The 21,227-nt window shown below is 54.0% G+C and overlaps 1 protein-coding gene across 3 annotated transcripts in view; it reads right to left on the reverse strand.

Moving 5' to 3' along the window:
* Positions 1-21,227, reverse strand: part of LOC140392656 (putative oxidoreductase YteT) — a 378,465-nt gene that overhangs the window by 209,880 nt on the left and 147,358 nt on the right. For all 3 annotated transcript variants that reach the window (XM_072478137.1, XM_072478135.1, XM_072478136.1), the window contains one exon: positions 9,310-9,417. In XM_072478137.1, coding sequence (XP_072334238.1) covers positions 9,310-9,417 — 108 coding nt within the window. The remainder of the gene's footprint in view (positions 1-9,309; positions 9,418-21,227) is intronic.

Consider the following 21,227-nt stretch of genomic DNA (forward strand, 5'->3'; position numbering starts at 1 on the left):
GAACAAGGGGCCAAACAAAGCAAATACATGAGCAAGAGCAGCATAGGATGTCATGATTAGTGTTCTTACAGGGAACAGACCAGTCCAACGGGGAGTCATTGAGGAGTCTCGTAACTGTGGGGAAGAAGCTGTTCCTATGTTTGGATGTGCGAGTCTTCAGACTTTTGTACCTTCTGCCTGATGGAACGGTCTTGAAGAAGGCAATGCCTGGGTGGGATGGGTCTCTGATAATGCTGTCTGCCTTCTTGAGGCAACGAGAGGTGTATACAGAATCAATGTGGGGGTGGCAAGCTTGTGTGATGCGTTGGGCTGAGTTCTCCACACTCTGCAGTTTCTTGCCATCTTTGACCGAGCAGTTGCCATACCAAGCTGTGATGCAGCTGGATAGGATGCTCTCTATCGCACATCTGCAGAAGTTTGTGAGAGTCGATGCAGACATGCCAAATTTCTTTAGCTTCCGTAGGAAGTAGAGATGTTGTTGGGCTTTATTGACTGTTGCATCAATGTGAGTGGACCAGGACATACTATTGGTGATGGTGACCCCCAGGAACTTAAAGCTATCGACTATCTCCACTTCGGAGCCATTGATGCAGACGGAGTGTGTGTCGTGCTGCGCTTCCTGAAGTCGATGATCAGTTCCTTGGTCTTTCCAACATTTAGAGAGAGGTTGTTTTCAGTACACCATGCAACCAAGTGATTTATCTCCCTCCTGTAGTCAGATTGTTCTTTGAACTGAAAGTGGTTGAATGAAAGTAAAAATCAGGACAGAACAAAAATAGTCCCAAAAAGATTCCTTCAGTACCAAGGCATTCTGCTTATATTTCTGTATAATATTATCTCAAACGTTCAGGTATGTGAGTACAGACTCTCGCATCTCATCCTTAACCCAGCACATCAAAGAAAGCCTTAAATATCACACACACTTACATCAAAGGCTCTGGAAATTCCTCCATTAATTACCCGGGAATGAATATGTAAATTAGTTAAAAGAAAAGAATATGCAGCGGCAACCAGGGTCAGGTCGTGAATTTTTGCTGTAACGAAAAGGGCTGAACAACTAATTAGGTTTGAAAAAGCCTTGTCGATATTATGCAGCTTTGCACTCAAATGATTTATTACCATAATGAAATGGTTTTGGTTCAAAGAAATATATATAGTATAGTTTGTAGTATATTTTAACAGTAAAACATTGAACAATTGAGTTTATATCCCAAATTAAAAGTGCGACGTTCTAACAATTAAATATATCCACTATACATTTTTGATTTATACATTTTTAATGTCATTTTTCCAGCTGCCTCTTTTGACTCATGCTGAGGCACAGTTCCAAAACATCTGTTCTCAGGTGGCTATATTCTCCACATATGAATTGCCGACAGATGAGGATGGCAGATGAGAACCGAAAGAAACATAACTGAGCCGTGTCCTGAGCAGACAACACATTCCAGTGGAAGCTCCTGAAATATTAGGCGTGCTTTAACTACTGCATTGCGCCCGAAGCAGATCTGGGGGCATGCTGGTTAAATAGCGGGAAAGGCTTTTCGTCTGTGAGGCTTTCAAGCCATTTAAAAAAAATTGTGGATAACCATAACAGGGGCAACTACAACTGCTGCCTGTCTGTTGGCTGTTCGACCACTTCCAGGACAGAGCCCTGCTCTTGGTTCTATGCTGAGGGTCACCAACTCCCTTTGACTGTGAGAAGCCACTAGGTTCACAGGTAAAGGCTACTGCCAATGAGGAATTGGCCTCGTTAGTTGTGAGAGCACTTCACAGCTGCAGGTTGTTTTGCTGCTGGCTGCAAATGCCTGGATGCTGCTTTGGGGTTTCCTTCCTTTTCTGTAGCCAGAAAGAAGGAGAAATGTTTCTAAGATACCTGGGTCCAGGAATACCAGACTCAGAGGGACGTACAAGTCCAGAAGGCAATCCGATTTGAAGGAAGAAGATGCTGGGGGACCTGGTGCGTGACATTGAACCAAGTGGGCCACCTGATGTCGCTGTTGAAGGAATGCTTTTGCAGATTGCTGATGCTTTTGTTGCTGGTGTGGTGAGTGCTGCATGTAACTGACACACCACCGCGGGTTAAACACGCTGGAAATCAAGGATGTTTAACTGCACCTTGAGCGCCGGTGGAATATGTAGATGCCAGGATTTGGGTCCGGTGAGATTGGGTCGTGTGGGAGGGCCTGCACAGCTGCCTGGACGGAAAATGGCACTGATACGTGGAACAAGTAACACATTGATGGACAGATCATTTCTACGACAAAGGTCTGGACATGATAACACATTCCCAGGCTTATCCTCCTTTTCTGTTGAGGAATCTGAAAGCGTGTGGTTTTTTTTCTGCAAATGAGCTGATATAGCTTCGCATTGGTACAAATATGGAACAATGACATTTCCTTGTTGTTTAATGGTTAGTGTCATATGTGGAATGTTACATAGTTGATTTTCATTTCTTTGTTATGTTGACCGTTTAATAAACAAAATATTCTCAAGTGGCTTCTCGTGGGTATACGTGCCATGTCTCAGACGATGACTATTGCAGCGAATTTCAATCAAACCTTGAAGCCTGAACAGTTTGCCTGAACTAACGAAGCGTCAACAACATAGAAACAGCTGCCAACAATCAAACACTAAAGATCTGGGCTTCAGCACTGGGGATATCTTCGTGACCAGGGGCTGGTTTAGCACACTGGGCTAAATAGCTGGCTTTTAAAGCTGGCCAAGGCAGGCCAGCAGCACGGTTCAATTCCCGTACCAGCCTCCCCGAACAGGCGTCGGAATGTGGCGACTAGGGGCTTTTCACAGTAACTTCATTTGAAGCCTACTTGTGACAATAAGCAATTTTCATTTCATTTCATTTTTTAAAGGGTCAGTGTGTGAATCAGGGGAGGGCACCTAAGCACAATCTCCCACATGTTCCCGGCAGGGGTCTGGGGTCTAGGGCTCCTGCTGTGGCCAGGGGCGAGTATGCAGAGCATGGTTTTTCAGCACAACTGGTTTGGTGGATAGCACTCGGAGAAGGCGAGACAAGCAAGGATGGCGGTGGTTTGGGGGAATTTGTGGTCCCAGGGTGGAAGCCCTAACTATTGTCAGTCTCCCGCCTTCTCCAATCCCTTACAGACATACCAATATGGCTGGTTATGTTAGCCCTGTAGAGGTTGCCCTCGCGGTAGGCTGAGGAGTAACCCAGAGGGGGACACCAGCCACAGCCCAAGCTGTACAGGCGTCGCTGGTCTTTTGAGGAGATGATGGACAGTGTGTGCTGCAGGAGACTCCGTCTCAACAAATAGACAGTGCGGCACCTCATGGACTTGGCTCTGCGTGGAGGAGGAGGACACCCTCTCCCAGTGCCCGTGAAGGTCACCTCAGCCCTGAACATCTATGCAACCGGCTCATTCCAGGACTCGAGCAGGGTCTTGTGCAACATATTACAAACTACAGCCCACAAGTGCATCCATGAGGTCATGGATGCTCTGTATGCCCAGGCATCAGACTTTCTAACTTTGAGCTGAACTTGGTGGCACGATGGAGCAGTGGTTAGCACTGTTGTCCCACAGCGGCGAGGTCCCAGGTTCGATCCCGGCCCCGGAGTTTGCATGTGGAGTTTGCACATTCTCCCAGTGTCATCGTGGGTCTCACCCTCACAACCCAAAGATGTGCAGGGTAGGTGGATTGGCCACGCTAAATTGCCCCTTAATTGGAAAAAATTTAAAAACATACTTTTTTTTTTAAAGCCTGCACTTCTTTAGTCCCACCTCCATTCCTGTCCCCAGACCCACTAACTGGCCATGCAATTAGCTGCCCTCTTCTGTAAAAATTGCAGTCTGTAACGACTTCCATCTCCCCTCCTCACAGGGAGGGGTCATTCCTTACTCCGGAGGGAAAATGTTGCCCAAGTCTCTATACATTGCACATCATTACATACTGTTCAGCACACATTTTTGATACATTTTTAAAATCAGTTTAGTAATAGTTTCTTGTCCAGCAAAAAATAATTATCTTACAAGGATCCCCGTTCTGAGGAGTTTTGTGATATAAGTTTACCAAAGCTGCTCAAATCCTGTTTTTCTCCTATTGAAACTACAATTTATATTGTTCAAAATGACGCATCAATGAGAATAAATGTTTAATCCGTGCATTAGTACAAATCTAATGAATAGAAGGGTGCCATAGTCAAAACAATGCTACAAAGGGTAGCTCTGTGCAATGAATGGTAGATTATTACTGCGTAGTTTAAACAGTGTCACATGCAGAGGAACTGTCACAGTGAAAAATAAATGAGCCAGGAGAATGGCATGGATTAAACAATGTGTTTACACAGGGCACAGTTTTGACTGAATATATTATAAAACAGGAAGACGGAAAAATAAACAGAGACACTTATAAGAAAGCTCAAGGAAAAAGAAATGGCACAACAGCAATATTTTCATTACAGAAATACATTGTATGAAGTCAATTTCCAATCATCAAGTCCAGAAATTCATTGTATAATTTTCAAATACTCTGATGGATATTAAATCTTGTACAGAAACGTTTGGATAAAAGGTTCATTTGACCTGGAGCTGAGTTTCAAACAATAGTCTATCACCGCCAAACTTGTTATTTTCACCCACACAAAACTGCTCCCCTCTTACTCTGACTGTTATTAGAGAAACCCTTTTCCATACATCTATCAAATCCAGACTCTGTAATTTCAATGCTCTCCTCTCTTTGTTAATCCTGCATATTTGCAACATGTCCAATGCACGGCTGCCAATTTCCTGTTGCACCAAACTCTGCTCACCTGTCACTCACATTATCACAGGTTTACACTGGTTTCGTGACTCCTAAAGCATTAAAGCACCGGGAGGAAACCCAAGCAGACACAGGGAAAACATGCAGACTCCGCACAGAGAGTGACCCAAATCGGGAATTGAATCTGGTCACAGCAACAGTGCTAACCACTGTGCTAAGTGCCTTTTGTTTTGTATTTCTTTGCTGCTTTGTTTCCCATTCAAATCTCTTCCTTCGCTTTGTATTTGGTCAGCAGCTGTCCTGTCATTCACACCTCCTCTGGACATATATTGTTTCTGTATTTGTTCCATTACCATTCCCTTTGACCTTGCAACATGAAGGGCGTAATTTAATGGAAAGGTTTCTCAGTGTGCTAGTGAGCGGGAACTGCCACTAGTTTCCCGACGCTCGACCTGGTGAGGCCGTCACCGGTATTAAACGTTATTTGGTCCACTTAACGGGGCCCCACAGGCTTCATGCGACAAATGATGATCCCGTCGGCTGATCCGCCGAGACTGCACTCGGCAGCTCCCCGCCAACAAGGTGAAGTAGTACTTAAACCCATCCCACAGAGCAAATCCCACGCAGCATGCAGCCACGCCACCGAGGAGGCCAGCCCCACGATTTCAGGGACACCGATCTGGCCAGATTACTAATCCCGGTCGAGTCTAGACAGGATGCCCTGTTCCCCTGAGGGGTTTGGAGGGTCAGCCGGAGGGCAGCCAGTGTCGCCTGGGTGGAAGTAGCAGCAGCCGTCAGCTCAGGGAGCATCACCAGTTGGGTCGGTATACAGTGCTGTAAGAAGATCAACGACCTCTACTGGGCCGCACGGGTAGGTTGACACCGACCCCTCCTCCTCCTCCTCACTCACGCAGACACGGGGAGAATATGCAAACTCCACATGGACAGTGACCCAGGGCCGGGATTCTAATCCGGGTCCTCAGCGCCATAGTCCCAGTGCTAACCACTGTGCCACGTGCCGCCCTTTGCTATTACATTTATAAGTTTTTTCCCCCAGTTGTGATGAAAGCTCACAAACCTTAAATGGTAACCTTGGGCGTGATTCTTCAGAAAGATTTCTAAGTGTGCTCGCGAGCAGGAATTGCTGCGAGTCTCCCGGTGCTAGGTCGGCAATGCTATTCAACGTTAGTTGATCCACTTAATGAGGCCTCACGGGCTTCTCGCCCCAAATGACAGCACCAGCTGATTCGCTGGCACCACGCTCGCCAGCCCCCCACTAACAAGGCCGAGAAGCACTTAAGCTGCATTAGTTTGGCCAGCCCCAACCAGCTGGCAACAATGGCGCCCAGGAGACCAACCCCAAGATTCGAGACGACTGGGACGAGGTGGCGGCAGCAGTCAGCATGGGGAGTGTTAGTGGACAGGCTTCTGGGGCACAATGTGGTGAGCACCACACTGCTGCTGATGCACATCTGGTGGAGGCAGGAACCCCAGGCGAGACAGCAGTCGGAGGGCTGCTGGATCCCTGGACCCAGCTGGGTCCCAGCTTGATGCTGAGCCTCTGGAACAGGGTTACACAGAGCTGATGGAGACAATACGGAGCGGCCGGGACATTCAGAGGGAGATGTTAGCATCACTCCAGCGATCCATCGCCTATTGGTGGAGTCCCAGAGGCTACGGGCGCAGGATATGGGGAGAGTGCATTATCTTCATCTGGTGGTCGCACACTAGCTGTATGTTGAGAGAGTGGATCCCCTTTCTGTTAATATAGGGCATCCCCAGATGGCCTGGTGAGCGCAGGGCCACATGCGGGGCAGCTGTGACCCCCTGGACCTCGGCATCCCGGCGATGGTGGAGAATCCTGCAGCCCGGGCATCTTGCTGAGCTTATGTCAAAGATGATGTAGTCTTCTGCCCAGGAATACAGGGTATTCGTGACCTGCCGGATGCACCTGTAGGCTGAGATACCACATAGGTCCCCGCTCGAGCCCTGGAATGATCCCACGGCGTAAAGGCTCAGAGCTGCAGTGCCTTGACAGCCACCGGGAGTGTCCTCATTCTCCATGTAGTGCCAAGTCCACGTGGACATGGCTCAGGTGTCGCACTGTCTCCTTGTTGAGGCGGAGCCTCCTGCAGAGTGCGTCGTCCGTCATTTGTTCAAAGGATCAGCAACACCCTGGACCATCGTGGGACTCCCCCACTAGGTCCCTCCCTGGCCTGATGGGTGGCCAGGTCCTCAGGGTGTGAGGCAGGCTCAGGCACATGGGCTGCTGCCTTCAGCATCTGCAGACACTGCTGCCGCCTTCTCCGGCTTCTGTCCGCATCGCGTAGCATCAGCACCACTAGGCAATCTCTGCTTCCAACATCCCTGCCATAGCGTTCAATATCTGTAAGGAATTGGGAGAGGGTGTTAGACTGACACCCACCCCAGGACCCTCCATTCCCCAACTGATCCCCCCACCCCCTACCCAGAACACCCTGCCCACGTACTCCCGGCCTTAGCGGGCCCCCCTCACCGGGCCCCAGACCCTGTACCCTGGACATCCGCTCACAATTTCAACTGGGCAGGGTGCTGGTCCCCTCCCCATGGCACTCACACACCCTCCGGCCGTAGACATGTTCCCCAGAACTGTGTCCCATCCCCTTGGTGTTCGGATTTTGGCTGCTGCGTGAGTGGTGTTGCCTCCCGCAGTGTTCAGGTACACTGTCCCGGCATCGCGGTCTGATTGGGATGGTAGGCAATGACTCCCACATGCTACATGCCATGCCCCCCCACCCATTGGAATCCACTTGGCATCTGTGAAGTGCTCACTTAACCACGATTATCAATTCCCTGGAGGCTATAGCCTTCAGCTGCACGGCCAGAGGCTTCGGCAGTCAGTGGGGGTTGTGGATGGTCATTGGGGCAGACAGGCAGGGACAAGGGTTGCCCCCGGAACAGGTACACACAATCCAGGGGTTGGCATGGTGGTGCCATGAGCAGTTGGCCCATGGTTGCCTCCCCATCTTTCCATGGCGGCCCACCCCTGCGGAGGGTCCCCCACCCTCAGCCGAGGGTCCCCCACCTCCTGCTGAGCACAGGGGCAGCAAGCCAAGTGCCCCCGGGCTCTTTCCCTGTGAGCAAAGATTGCTACTCACTTCCTCAGCTCCCCACAGAAGCCCTTCCGCTAGGTTCACGATTTAAAAAAGGAGTACTAATCGGTGCCAGCGTGAGCACTTGCTGGGGAGGCCACTGAATGACGTGAGGCTGATGGATAAGGGGTGGTTCTCGTTAATTGTATGGAAATAGGGCTTAAGTGGTGATAATTGGTTTCTCGCCACGCTACGGCAAGATCCTGATTTTGCCGACAGGAGCCGGCCGCTTAAATCGCAAACTGTTTGGCGCGGATCTCGTTTTTGGCCTCTCCCATTATTCACCGGCCTCGTTTGGCTTGAGCAAGAGTGTAACGAGGCCGGAAGAACCGCCCCTTGTTTCTCTCTCCACAGATGCAGTCAGGCCTGATGAATATTTCCAGCATTTTCTGCTTTAAATTTCAGTTTTTCAGCATCCTCAGTATTTTGTTTTTGGCGAGGAAAATTTGATTTTTTAATAGTACAAGGGTGTTTGGCATCGCAAAGGGTTAATGTGGGACTGGAGAACAGTATGATGTGAACAGTCACATGACACAGGACCTGAGTCAGTTGCAAAATATGCAGAAACCAGTGTAGGAGCATGAAATAAGCTCATTGTCTGAGCTACACTATGTACATATGTGTATAGTTGTATGTTACCAATAAATACAACTGTTCAATCTGAAAAACCTCTGAACCTCTTCATGAGGTCGACTGAACAATGCCCTACAACACTTTCCACTTCAGTGCATGAATGGACATTGAATGTATTTACTGTTTATTTTGCACCAACAATCGAAAGAGGAAAATCAAATGTTAAGACCTTTGTTTGGTTGTCAATTGTGATAAGATCTGGGCCGGGATTCTCCAAGCCTCCGCGCCACAATCGCGCCGGGCGGAGAATGGGGCGTTGGACCCGTGATGCCTTACCGCGATTCTCCAGCGGCGCCGGTCGGGGGCCGTTGAAAGAGACTATGGTTCCACCTAGCGGGAGCTTGGAGTTGCGGCTGCGGTGGTCATCCTGGTAGGGGTCGGGGGAATCCGTCAACGGCGGGGGGGGGGGGGGGCCTCCACGACGGCCAGGCCCGCGATGGGGGTGCCACCAATCGTTGGGCGTGCGCAATCTAGGAGGGGGGGAGACGTCTACTTCTTCAGCGCCAGCCTACTGTGTGGGTCCGCCATGTCGCGCTGCAGGGGGCCGGCGCTGCAGGCGGCCGCCACGCGCATGTGTGGACCCGCGGCCGTAGGTGCAGGGCCCCGTATCGGCAGCCGTAGCTGCATGGAGCACTCCGGGGCCCTGTAAACCCGTTAAAAACAGAGAATCACCCCGGACTTTCTACAAAAAAGTCCAGAGTGATTTGCGCCCGTCTTCTTGCGGGCGTGGGAACATAGGCCCATTATTGGAGAATCCCGCCCCGATCGTTGATATTCCCACACATAAAGGTATGCTATTAAGTAACCCTACCTGTACTTTTAAAATTGGTGGGGAGTATCGCAGCACATGGCAAACTGCAAGTATCACATTGTTCTTCTTGCACACTGCAACAATCTCTTTACAATCATCCACAGTCACCTGGTTAACAAAGGAAAAAAGATTAGCTTAATCAGTTGAAAAATTGAATTCCAACAGGAATTAACACCTTCAGAATAGTCGGAAGGGGGTGGGGAGCGGCGGGGGTGGGTGCATGAAAAGTTGAGAAACATTAAGTGAGGTGAATTTACTGGAGATGAGAGTGATGAAGTGCCGGACATACTTCTATAAACACTGTGATGTTATCTCAAAATAGCAAAGAACCATGGGCGAAATTCTCCGTTATCGGCGCAAAGTCCGCCGATCGGCGCAAAAAACGGCGCAAATCCGACTTGCGTCACGTCGGAAAAATGGGTCGAAGGTCTCCGGCCCGAAATGGGCTAGCAGCGACGTAACGGGATCCGCGCTTGCGCACGTGGTTGACGCCGTGCAGCGTCATACGCGCCGCACGGCGTGACGGCTCATAAGGCCGCGCTGCTCCCCCCCACCCGACCAGAACACCCGACCGGAACACCCGACTGGATGGCTGGCCGCCGCTCAGCCCCGAGGTTCGAGTCACGGGATGTGGAGGCCCTCCTGGACGCAGTGGAACAGAGGAGGGACGCCCTGTATCCCGGGCACGGCCGCAGAGTTGCCCCACGCCACAGCCGGCGTCTGTGGAGGGAAGTGGCAGAGGCCGTCACCGCTGTGGCCCTGACACCACGGACAGGCACCCAGTGCCACAAGAAGGTGAACGACCTCGTCAGAGCAGGCAGGGTGAGCCTCCCCCATATACCCCCTCCCCATACCCCCCTCCCCCATATCCCCCCTCCCCCATATCCCCCCTATATCCCCCCTCCCCATATCCCCCCTCCCCCATATCCCCCCTCCCCCATATCCCCCCTCCCCATATCCCCCCACCCCCCATATCCCCCCTCCCCCATATCCCCCCTCCCCATATCCCCCCTCCCTCATATCCCCCCCCTCCCCATATCCCCCATATCCCCAAGTGAATCCAGCCCTAACCTTAACGTCTGCAATGCATGCGCAACCGATGGCGTGCATTCATATACCTGCCTAACAGTGTTGCCTTTTACCCCTGCCACCACCCCCCCCAAACCACCCCCCACCCCCCCCCCCACCCCCCCCACCCCCCCCCCCCCACCACCCCCCACCCCCCCCCCCCCCCCCCACCCCCCACAGGAGAAGCGCGCACACTACAATAGGGAGCACGTGAGGACTGGAGGAGGCCCCGCTGATGAGAGGCCACTGACCAAACACGAGGAAAGGGCCCTGGAACTGGCTGGCGGACCTGACGACCGGGAGGTTGCTGATGCAGAGGTCGGGGGCGTACTAGCAAGTGAGCCACCGACAGCCCGTCCCCATATCCCCCCTCCCCTATATCCCCCTCCCCCATATCACCTGATCACTGCCTGCGTGTCTAACCATGCATGCTTCATTGTGTATCGCAGGACCAAACGTCCAGGCACCCATCCCCGCAGATGCAGACCGCCCGCAGGATGCCCCTCGGAGGCCACGGGAGACAGAGAGACCCGGACCCTCCAGCATGCGACGCCCGCAGGATGCCCCTCGGAGGCCACGGGAGACAGAGAGACCCGGACCCTCCAGCATGCGACGCCCGCAGGATGCCCCTCGCACACCACGGGAGACGGAGAGACCTGGAGCAACAGGGAGACGACACCCCCGTCACGTGTGGGAGCGACCACCCAGCGACGAGGGGGGCAGCCACAGGCCCCCGTCACATCCGAGCCAGGACACTACTACCCAGGACACCACTACCCAGGACACCACTACCCAAGACACCACTACCCAGGACACCACTACCCGGGACAGCACTGCCCAGGACACCCCTACCCGGGACAGCACTACCCAGGAAGACGAAATACCGGACAGTGACTCAGAGTGGATGGGTGGAGACGAACCCCCACCCCAAAGTGCCATGGACTCAGAGTGGGACAAAGAGCACGACACAACGCCACTGCTGTCACCAACACCCTCCACCATCGCAGAAACACTCACCTCGGTTGGGCACTTTAGTGATGAGGCGTCTGGTACACTCACTGGTGCGCACAACACAGCCGTCCCGGTACAGCAGGTGGAGGTAGGAGCAGCAGAGGGGCCGGGCGGTCGGAGGGCAGCCCAGCCCAAGCGAACATCTGCCGCCCAGATGGATCCCGGGTTCCTGGAGTTTCCACACCCACACATAGATCCGATGCAACCACCGACCTGGAGACGAGCGAAGAGGGTGACGGCCGGCTTGCGGCGGCTGCAGTCGCAGGTGGAGGAGTCCACCCGCGTCCAGGAGCTGGAAGTGGTGCCGGTCATGCGTACCACCTAGGCCGACACCGCACGGGTGGCGTCCGCAGTGGAGGCAATGGGTGCGACGGTGTCAGACATGGGGAACGGTTTGCGAGGCCTGGGGCTTTCCGTGCAGGCGGCGTCTGTGGCCCAGGACACGGCTGCCCTCTCACAGGAGGTCTTGAGCCAGTGCCAGCGCCAGATGGCAGAGGCGCTCAACACCACAGCCCAGTCTCAGCAGGCCATAGCCCAGTCTCTGCAGGCCATGGCCCAGTCTCTGCAGGCCATGGCCCAGTCTCAGCAGGCCATCGCTGAGGGCATCGGCGCCAGTGGCCATGTGCGAGCCGGCGTCGCACTGTCACAGACAGGGTTTGCCAACCCCCTGGGCTCCATGGCTGCAAACCTGCAGACCCCTGTCGATACCAGCACGGGCCTCCAGGACTGGCAGCGCCAGATGTCGGGGGTGCGTCGGATGGCCAGTCCGTTCGCATCCCCCACCCATGTAGAGGCCTGGGGGCCATCGGGCACCCCGAGGGAGGAGGAGGTGGTGTGGTCCGTCCCGGCTCCCCCTGTAGGGGAGGTCCCGGAACACCGCGACACCTCGGACTCCCCCCCTTCCGTCCCAGGTGCATCGGGTGGGCAACGGGCAGGACAGGCTGGCAGCTCGCCATTCCAGTCGCCCGGGCCGCAGCCTGGCCCATCTAGGCCAGGACGCCCCAGGAAACGGCCGCCAAAGGGATCCAGTGTCAGAGGGCAGGAATCACAGGAGTCCACCTCCAGTTCTGCTGTACCATCTGGGGAACCACGTAGACGTAGTCAAAGGGCCCGTAAGGCCAAACAATTAGACACTGAGTAAGTTGGCACGGGTGCAGGGCACAGATGAGTTTTAGGGGCTAGGGCACGTGCATGAACTCGTTTGGTTATTAAAGTCAATGTTACACCTACAGAAGCTGCCTTTGTGCTCTGTCCAAAGCGTGCGGGGGTGTCATGTACGTTGAGCGCAAATGTGTGTGTGAGGGGTGGTCTTACCTCAGCCCCAGGTGAGTCTGCCCCGTTCCCCCTGGGCCGGCATCAACATCCCCCCGGGCAGAGGACGGGACCGTGCGCTGCAGTGTCACAGCCGCATGCAGGGATGGTCCGGGTGGATGGTGGTACTGTGGCCATGGGTCAGACATAGTCCAACGATGTGGAGCCAGGAGCTCACTGCAGGGCGGGTTGTCATCATCCTCCATGGCCTGCAATAGACACGCGTCCACCCGCAACTGTGTGAGCCCGGCCCGTTGTGCCGCAGGTGGATCGGCAATGGGGGGGGGGGGGTGCATGCGGGTGGGGTGGGTGGGGTTGGGAAGGGGGGTGAGGGTGCTGGGTGGGTGGATGGGTGGGGGGTGTGGGTGGTCGGCTGTTGCCATGGTGTGCGGTCTGTGGCCATACTACCCGATTCCCACGCCCATCTAGTCAGTGAAGCGGGCGGCTATCAGTCTGTCCCGTGCCCGCTGGGCCAGCCGGTAACGGTGGACAGCCACCCGCCTGTGTCTACCCCGTCTGCCCTGACCATTGCCCCATCCCCCTCATCTGGGGAGGACTGCGCCTCTTCCTGCTGCTCCTCCACTCCGCCCTCCTCTGCCTGCGGCACATCGCCCCTCTGCTGGGCTATGTTGTGCAGGACGCAGCACACCACAATGATGCGGCCGACCCTATCTGACCGATACTGGAGGGCGCCCCCAGAGAGGTCCAGGCACCTGAAACGCATCTTCAGCACGCCAAAGCACCTCTCTATCACTCCCCTTGTTGCTACATGGGCATCATTGTAGCGGTTCTCCGCCTCATTGCGTGGCCTCCGTATAGGCGTCATCAGCCACGATCGCAATGGGTAGCCCCTGTCGCCCAGCAACCAGCCCCTCAGCCGGGGATGGCGTCCCTCGTACATGCTGGGGATGGTTGACCGCGACAACACGTATGAGTTGTGTACACTGCCTGGGTAACGGGCGCAGACTTGCAGGATCATCATGCGGTGGTCACAGACCACCTGTACGTTCATCGAATAGGTCCCCTTCCTATTGGTGAACACAGCCCTGTTATGTGCAGGTGGCCACACGGCGACGTGCATCCCATCAATCGCGCCCTGGACCATGGGGAACCCGGCCACGGCAGAGAAGCCCACAGCCCGGGCATCTTGGCTGGCCCGGTCCACAGGGAAGCGGATGAAGCGGTGCGCCATGGCATATAGGGCATCTGTCACTGCCCGGATGCACCGATGTCTGCGATATGCCGGACAGGTCCCCACTCGGTGCCTGGAATGATCCCGTTGCATAAAAGTTGAGGGCCACCGTAACCTTGACGGACACGGGGAGAGGGTGTCCCCCGCCAGTGCCACGCGGTGACAGGTGTGCCAGCAGGTGGCAGATGTGTGCCACGGTTTCCCGCCTCATCCGGAGTCTCCTCCTGCATTCCCGGTCCGTGAGGTCCTAGTATGACTGCCGGGGCCGGTACACACTGGGCGCCCTCGGGTGCCTCCGTCGCTGTGGGGCCGCGACGTCCTCCTCCCCCTCCTCCCCCTGTCGGTCAGGTGTCCTTCCAGCCTGGGCGGCTGCCGCCTGCCCCTCTGCGGCAGCCTGCGCCGCCTCTCTGGCACGCTCCTCCTCCTCCTCCTCATCCAGGGCAACATGGACATTAGCGGCTACCGCCACGGCGGCCAACATCGCTGGATGATCGGAAAACATGACGGCCTGGTTGGGGGGGGGAACGACGACATGTCATCATTGCCCATATCCCCTCCTTCCCCCCAGCCAGGTGGCATGGACCGCATGGGTCCAGCTGTTAAAGGCTGGCACCTGGCCAGGTGGACCAACTCACTTGCCCTCGCACCCCCCCTCCCCGGCAGGGACACCCCCCCCATCCCCCTCCCCGGCACGGGCCCCCCATCCTCCTCCCCGGCACGGACCCCCCCCATTCCCCTCCCTGGCACGGAACCCCCCCCCATCCCCCTCCCCGGCACGGACCCCCCCCCCATCCCCCTCCCCGGCATGGACCCCCCATCCCCCTCCCCGGCCCGGACCCCCCCATCCCCCTCCCCGGCACGGACCCCCCCCCATCCCCCTCCCCGGCACGGACCCCCCCCCCATCCCCCTCCCCGGCACGGACCCCCCATCCCCCTCCCCGGCACGGACCCCAACCACCTCCCCGGCACGGGCCCCCCCCCCCATCCTCCTCCCCGGCACGGAACCCCCCCCCATCCCCCTCCCCGGCACGGATCCCCCTCCCCGGCACGGACCCCGCCATCCCCCTCCCCGGCACGGACTCCCCCCCCATCCCCCTCCCCGGCACGGACCCCCCCATCCCCCTCCCGGAACCCCCATCCCCCTCCCCGGCCCGGACCCCCCCCCATCCCCCTCCCCGGCACGGGCCCCCCCCCCATCCCCCTCCCCGGCACGGACCCCAACCTCCTCCCAGGCACGGGCCCCCCCCACCATCCTCCTCCCCGGCACGGACCCTCCCATCCCCCTCCCCGGCACGGACCCCGCCATCCCCCTCCCTGGCACGGACCCCCCCCCCCATCCCCCTCCCCTCCCCGGCACGGACCCCCCCATCCCCCTCCCCGGCACGGACCCCCCCCATCCCCCTCCCCGACACAGACCCCCCCCCCATCCCCCTCCCCGGCACAGACCCCCCCCCCATCCCCCTCCCCGGCACGGACCCCCCATCCCCCTCCCCGGCCCGGACCCCCCATCCCCCTCCCCGGCACGGAACCCCCCCCCCATCCCCCTCCCAGGCACGGACCCCCCATCCCCCTCCCCGGCACGGACCCCCCATCCCCCTCCCCGGCACGGACCCCCCTCCCAGCACTCCCCCCGGAGCCCATCCCAGTCTAACCACCCCCCCCCCCCCCCCCCCCCCCCGCCGCACACACACACACACAACCCGAGACACACCTCTCCTCACACATTCAGACTGCGGCCACGCCATCGCCTGCCCAGCGGCCAACCTCCCAGGCTGTCACTCACCTCCACGCTGGTCGGCGTGAACCTGGAGCACAGGTTCACGCCGATGAAAAGGAGATTTGATTTACGTCGACATGAACGGTCATCACGTCGACGGGACTTCGGCCCATCCGGAAGGGAGAATATCGGCAGGCCGAAAATCGGCTGTCTTGCGCAGACCCGTGCCATTCTCCGACGTCAGCGGCGCCTTTAACGCCCCGCCGACTTTTCTCCCTTCGGAGACTTCGGCAACCGGCGGGGGCGGGATTCACAGCGGCCAACGGCCATTCTCCGACCCGCTGGGGGGTCGGGGAATGACGCCCCATATCTGTGAATGTAGGTTGGGCCTGTTTTAATTGCTTAAAGTTTCCTGTTGGCAGGTGGTAAGGTTACAAAAGGAATATTTATTGCTTATTATGGCCTTTTCTGCACTTTCTGCATCAAAGTAAACAGCTGTCAATGTTTGAATGCATTACTTTGAGAACTGCATATGATCTTGCAGAAAAAATTAATGAGCAGTGGTTAAGAAGATACCATGTGGCATAGAGAAGTATAACATACTTATTACAATGCAGAACACAAGCCTAAAACAACACTTGTCAATCCGCCAGAGAAGCAGGACAAGAGGGCATAGGTTCAGGCGTCTGAAAGACACTTGGGTCAGTCTTCAGGAAGTAGTTTTAGTGATTAATAACCAGAACAAGTTGCCAGAAAGGATAGATGCTGTCATGCCGCCTGGCTCACTGAAGGACTAGCTTGATGATTTGAGGAGAAGCCACTGGGGGCAATCTTTCATTCTAATATGCAGTGCTTTTAAGACTCACAGGCATCCCAAGTATTATTAAGACATATTTTTTGTGTCCAACATTAAATCAATAATAATTGACAATTCTGTTCAAACTTTACGGGCTGGATTCTCCGTTTGGGAGACTATGTGCTGACACCGGTGTGGAAACAGTGGCATTTTACGCCCGGAAAAATGGCACAAAAGCTGCACCGATCCTCCGTTTGGTGGAGGGGGGCTAGCAAGCATGCAGCGTAGAGCCCCCGGCTATAGCTGCAGATACAGCCGGAGAATTGCAGGGTCCGTGGCTGTGCATGCGCACGGTGGCGAACTGCAGAATAGTAGCCTCCTTTGGCCAGGCTTACCATTCGCAGACCACCCCCCCATCCAGTGCCCCCAGTCCCTGCCAAAGCCCCCCTTGCGCGCGGATCGGCTCCCCCCCCCCCCCCCCCGACTGTGGCGGCGCTGGACTCAGACCGCAGCCGCCACACCGTGTTTTCGAAAGAAAATAGCACACGTGCCCCATGCCGTCAGGAACTCGGTCCATCGGGGCAAAGCATCATGGGAGGGCCCCGGGTTACGTCCTGAGGCTTGTGGTGTACTCTTAGAGTACGCCATTTTGGAAGGGGTGGAGCATCGCAAAAGCGGTACCCCTCCCCTGATTTTAGCACCAATGGGGATTCTCCGGGCAATCTCCGAACGCGATTTCAGCGTCGGAAACCAGAGAATCCCGCCCTACATGTTCCATGAAATTGCATAGAATTCAGATTTAAAACAGGTAGTTTTTCATCCTGAACAGACTTAGTCCAGCCACCTGATTGACAATCCCCAAGGGAGGGCCAGTCCCATTTCAGCGTCTGGCCTCATTAGCATTTGGCAGAGACACCCCATGGCAACCAGGACAGACCCCAAGTTTCCCTTCTTCCAATAACTACGTTTCCTCGTCTAACCCATCCACGGGTTGGAAGTTCTTTTCCTTTAACTTTCCACTGACTGCTGTTCCCAGACAGACTTCCCACTGACTGCTGTTCCCAGACAGACGTTCCACTGACTGCTGTTCCCAGACAGACTTCCCACTGACTGCTGTTCCCAGACAGACGTTCCACTGACTGCTGTTCCCAGACAGACTTTCCACTGACTGCTGTTCCCAGACAGACTTTCCACTGACTGCTGTTCCCAGACAGACGTTCCACTGACTGCTGTTCCCAGACAGACTTCCAACTGACTGCTGTTCCCAGACAGACGTTCCACTGACTGCTGTTCCCAGACAGACTTCCCACTGACTGCTGTTCCCAGACAGAGTTTCCACTGACTGCTGTTCCCAGACAGACTTTCCACTGACTGCTGATCCCCGACAGACTTTCCACTGACTGCTGATCCCAGACAGAGTTTCCACTGACTGCTGTTCCCAGACAGAGTTTCCACTGACTGCTGTTCCCAGACAGACTTTCCACTGACTGCTGATCCCCGACAGACTTTCCACTGACTGCTGTTCCCAGACAGACTTTCCACTGACTGCTGATCCCAGACAGAGTTTCCACTGACTGCTGTTCCCAGACAGACTTTCCACTGACTGCTGATCCCCGACAGACTTTCCACTGACTGCTGTTCCCAGACAGACTTTCCACTGACTGCTGATCCCCGACAGACTTTCCACTGACTGCTGTTCCCAGACAGACTTTCCACTGACTGCTGTTCCCAGACAGACTTTCCACTGACTGCTGTTCCCAGACAGACTTTCCACTGACTGCTGTTCCCCGACAGACTTTCCACTGACTGCTGTTCCCAGACAGACTTTCCACTGACTGCTGATCCCCGACAGACTTTCCACTGACTGCTGTTCCCAGATAGACTACATTTTCCATTTTACAGTAATTCTCAATAACTGCATTAATTCACTTTCACATCCACCGTCCCTGGTATTTTCCCCACCACTGTCTGTCTAGTCCATGCCTCAATCCTCTTACTCCCGATTATCTGAACCCTCACCCTCTTTGTCCCTATTCTATTAACCCCTTTCTGATTCTGAACCTGTTCCCTAACTGCGTGGATCTCATTCATTCTCTTTCCTCATCTCCCCACTCCTACGTGCCAACCACTAACACCTGTAGCCACCTGGGTTGGCCACTTCCCAACTTAAAATGGAGAACTGCAAAGACTGAAGGGAAATTCAGCCAACACAGGCAAAGACCAGCAAGTACAGAAATCCTGTGTATTGGAACCAGACAGCACTGAAATGAGCGATTCCAAGGCACAATTGCAACACTGAATAAAACCAAGCCAGACTCCTCGGCGCCAGCAGGAGCCAAGACAAAGGAAGGCCAACGGACATTTAGGGACCGCCCAGCGATCAGGGAACAACTCCAGTATTGGAAAAATTGATCCAAGTGATCGGAACGCAGTCCAATCATTTGGAACCAGATACGGGGTCCGCCCAAAAGGGCGGGAAGCCCCTGGGGACTATAAAATAGAGTTCCCAAGTTCAAATCGGTCTTCTTGGCAGGGTCACTCAACAACGCAAATCAACCCCTGAGAGTGAACTGCCCAGCTGCCGCACCAAACAAGAAAGTCTCCAGTCAACGCTCGCTACGAGACAGGCACACCTAGCTACAAGTCCATGCCAGCTTTTGAATCCTGTAGACTCAGGAACTGAACGAAAGGCCATTTGTTCCCCTGACCCGGTGGGCCAATTCCAAAGCTAAGTATAGGCCTTTTAGTGATAGGAAGGAATAGCCTAGAGAGTAGAGTTTATGCATGAGTAGTGATTGACTGTGTATAATAAATGTGTTTTGATTTGAATCTTACTAATTGGTGTGTTGAGTTATTGATCAGTACTTGAACTTGAACCTTGTGGCGGTATAAAGATACCTGGCGACTCTAGAGCAAAGGTTAAACAAACAGAGCAAATTACGAATTAAGAGCCAACCAAAAGTTAGCAACACACCCCACATGTTCCCCATTATAGATTGACTTTATCTGATAAAATTCAGAATTAGCCAGACTAATGTATGTGTATCTTGCATCCAGGTTCTACCATTAGCATGTCAGATATCAGTCCATGCGTCAGACGTCACATATCTGCCAGAAGAGAAAACCATACATTTCTTGCCAGTTTCTAACCTTGATGAACAGTGAAGTATTTCTAAGTAGCTATTACACCAATTGTTTTTTAAAAATTAATTCATGAAGAGTGGGAGCCATTGGCTGGACCAGAAAGGGTGGCACGGTAGCACAGATGCTTCACAGCTCCAGGGTCCCAGGTTCGAGTCTGAGCTTGGGTCACTGTCTGTGTGGAATCTGCACGTTCTCCCCGTGTCTGCGTGGGTTTCCTCCGGGTGCTCCGGTTTCCTTCCACAAGTCCCAAAAAGACGTGCTGTGAGATAATTTGGACATTCTGAATTCTCCCTCTGTGTACCCGAACAGGCACCGGAATGTGGCGACTAGGGGCTTTTCACAGTAACTTTATTGTAGTGTTAATGTAAGCCTACTTGTGACAATAAAGATTATTTTTAAAAAAAAATTATTGCCCATTCCTAATTGCCCTTGAGAAGGAGGTGGGAGTAGCCTTCTTCAACCATTGCATACTTTGTGGTGTAGGTATCTACAATGCTGTTAGGGAGGGATATCCATGATTTTGAACCAGCAACAGTGAAGGAGTGATGGTATAGTTCCAAATCAGGATGGCGTGTGACCTGGTGAGAAACTTGCACGTGGTGATGCACAAACATTCAGCACTACATAAGTGACGTGGATGAAAAGAGGAGTCAGTAACCACCATCTGGAAGAAAGGGTGAATTGGACCAAAGAGGAGCAGAGGGCCATCAACAGTGAGAGAGGAGCAACGGAGTCACTAACAGAGAGAGGAGCAGCAGGGTCATTCAAAGTAAGAGAGAAAGCAAGAGAGAAGAAATGTGGCCATCAACAGCAAGAGGCCAATGCCAATTTGCATGTCTGGGCCTAGAAGGTGAGTATCAACATATATATGGGTGGAGAAAGGAGCATTCAAAACTGAAATTGTTGTCCTCCTGACCTGATGTTCACTCAAATGTTCAGCAGATGTTGCTGAACATTATCTGGGAATGATGGTGGCTGAGGTTTTCCCTCCCATCCCAAATGTTAGAGGCTGATCGTAACATATTTTGTTACCCTAATATTTCTGCATTTCTTAACACTGATGCTATCAAGAAGGCTTTTGAGCTTGGATATATTTTAAAGTATCCATGGCGAGAAATGGAGGCATAAAATGCTGCTTTCCGTTCTTCCAATATAATTCCTTCAATCTTTTTATCCCTTTCATTGCTCACCTCTGGCTTTTTGTCCTCAATTTCACCATCCTTCATTTGTTTAAGTCTTCTTACTGCCGAATTATAAACAACCTAAAATGATCTCACATTCTTGATTCTTAATGCATAATTCTGCTAATTTATGAGTAACGTATTTCCATTTCTTTCTCTTTTTTTTGTTATAAATTTAGAGTACCCAATTCATTTTTTCCAATTAAGGGGCAATTTAGCGTGACCAATCCACCTACCTTGCACATCTTTGGGTTGTGGGGGTGAAACCCACGCAAACACGGGGAGAATGTGCAAATTCCACACAGACAGTGACCCAGAGCCAGGATCGAACCTGGGACCTCGGCACCGTGAGGCCGCAGTGCTAACCACTGCACAACCGTGCTGCCCTCATTTCTTGCTCTTTTAATGCATATTTTGCCCAAGACATTAATTCTGTTCTGATATGTTTTAATACCATGACAAAGGGCTCCTATAATGCCATCCAGTATATGTTTTGGC

Source organism: Scyliorhinus torazame, chromosome 16 (assembly GCF_047496885.1).
Source record: "Scyliorhinus torazame isolate Kashiwa2021f chromosome 16, sScyTor2.1, whole genome shotgun sequence".
Classification (NCBI taxonomy): Eukaryota; Metazoa; Chordata; class Chondrichthyes; order Carcharhiniformes; family Scyliorhinidae; genus Scyliorhinus; species Scyliorhinus torazame.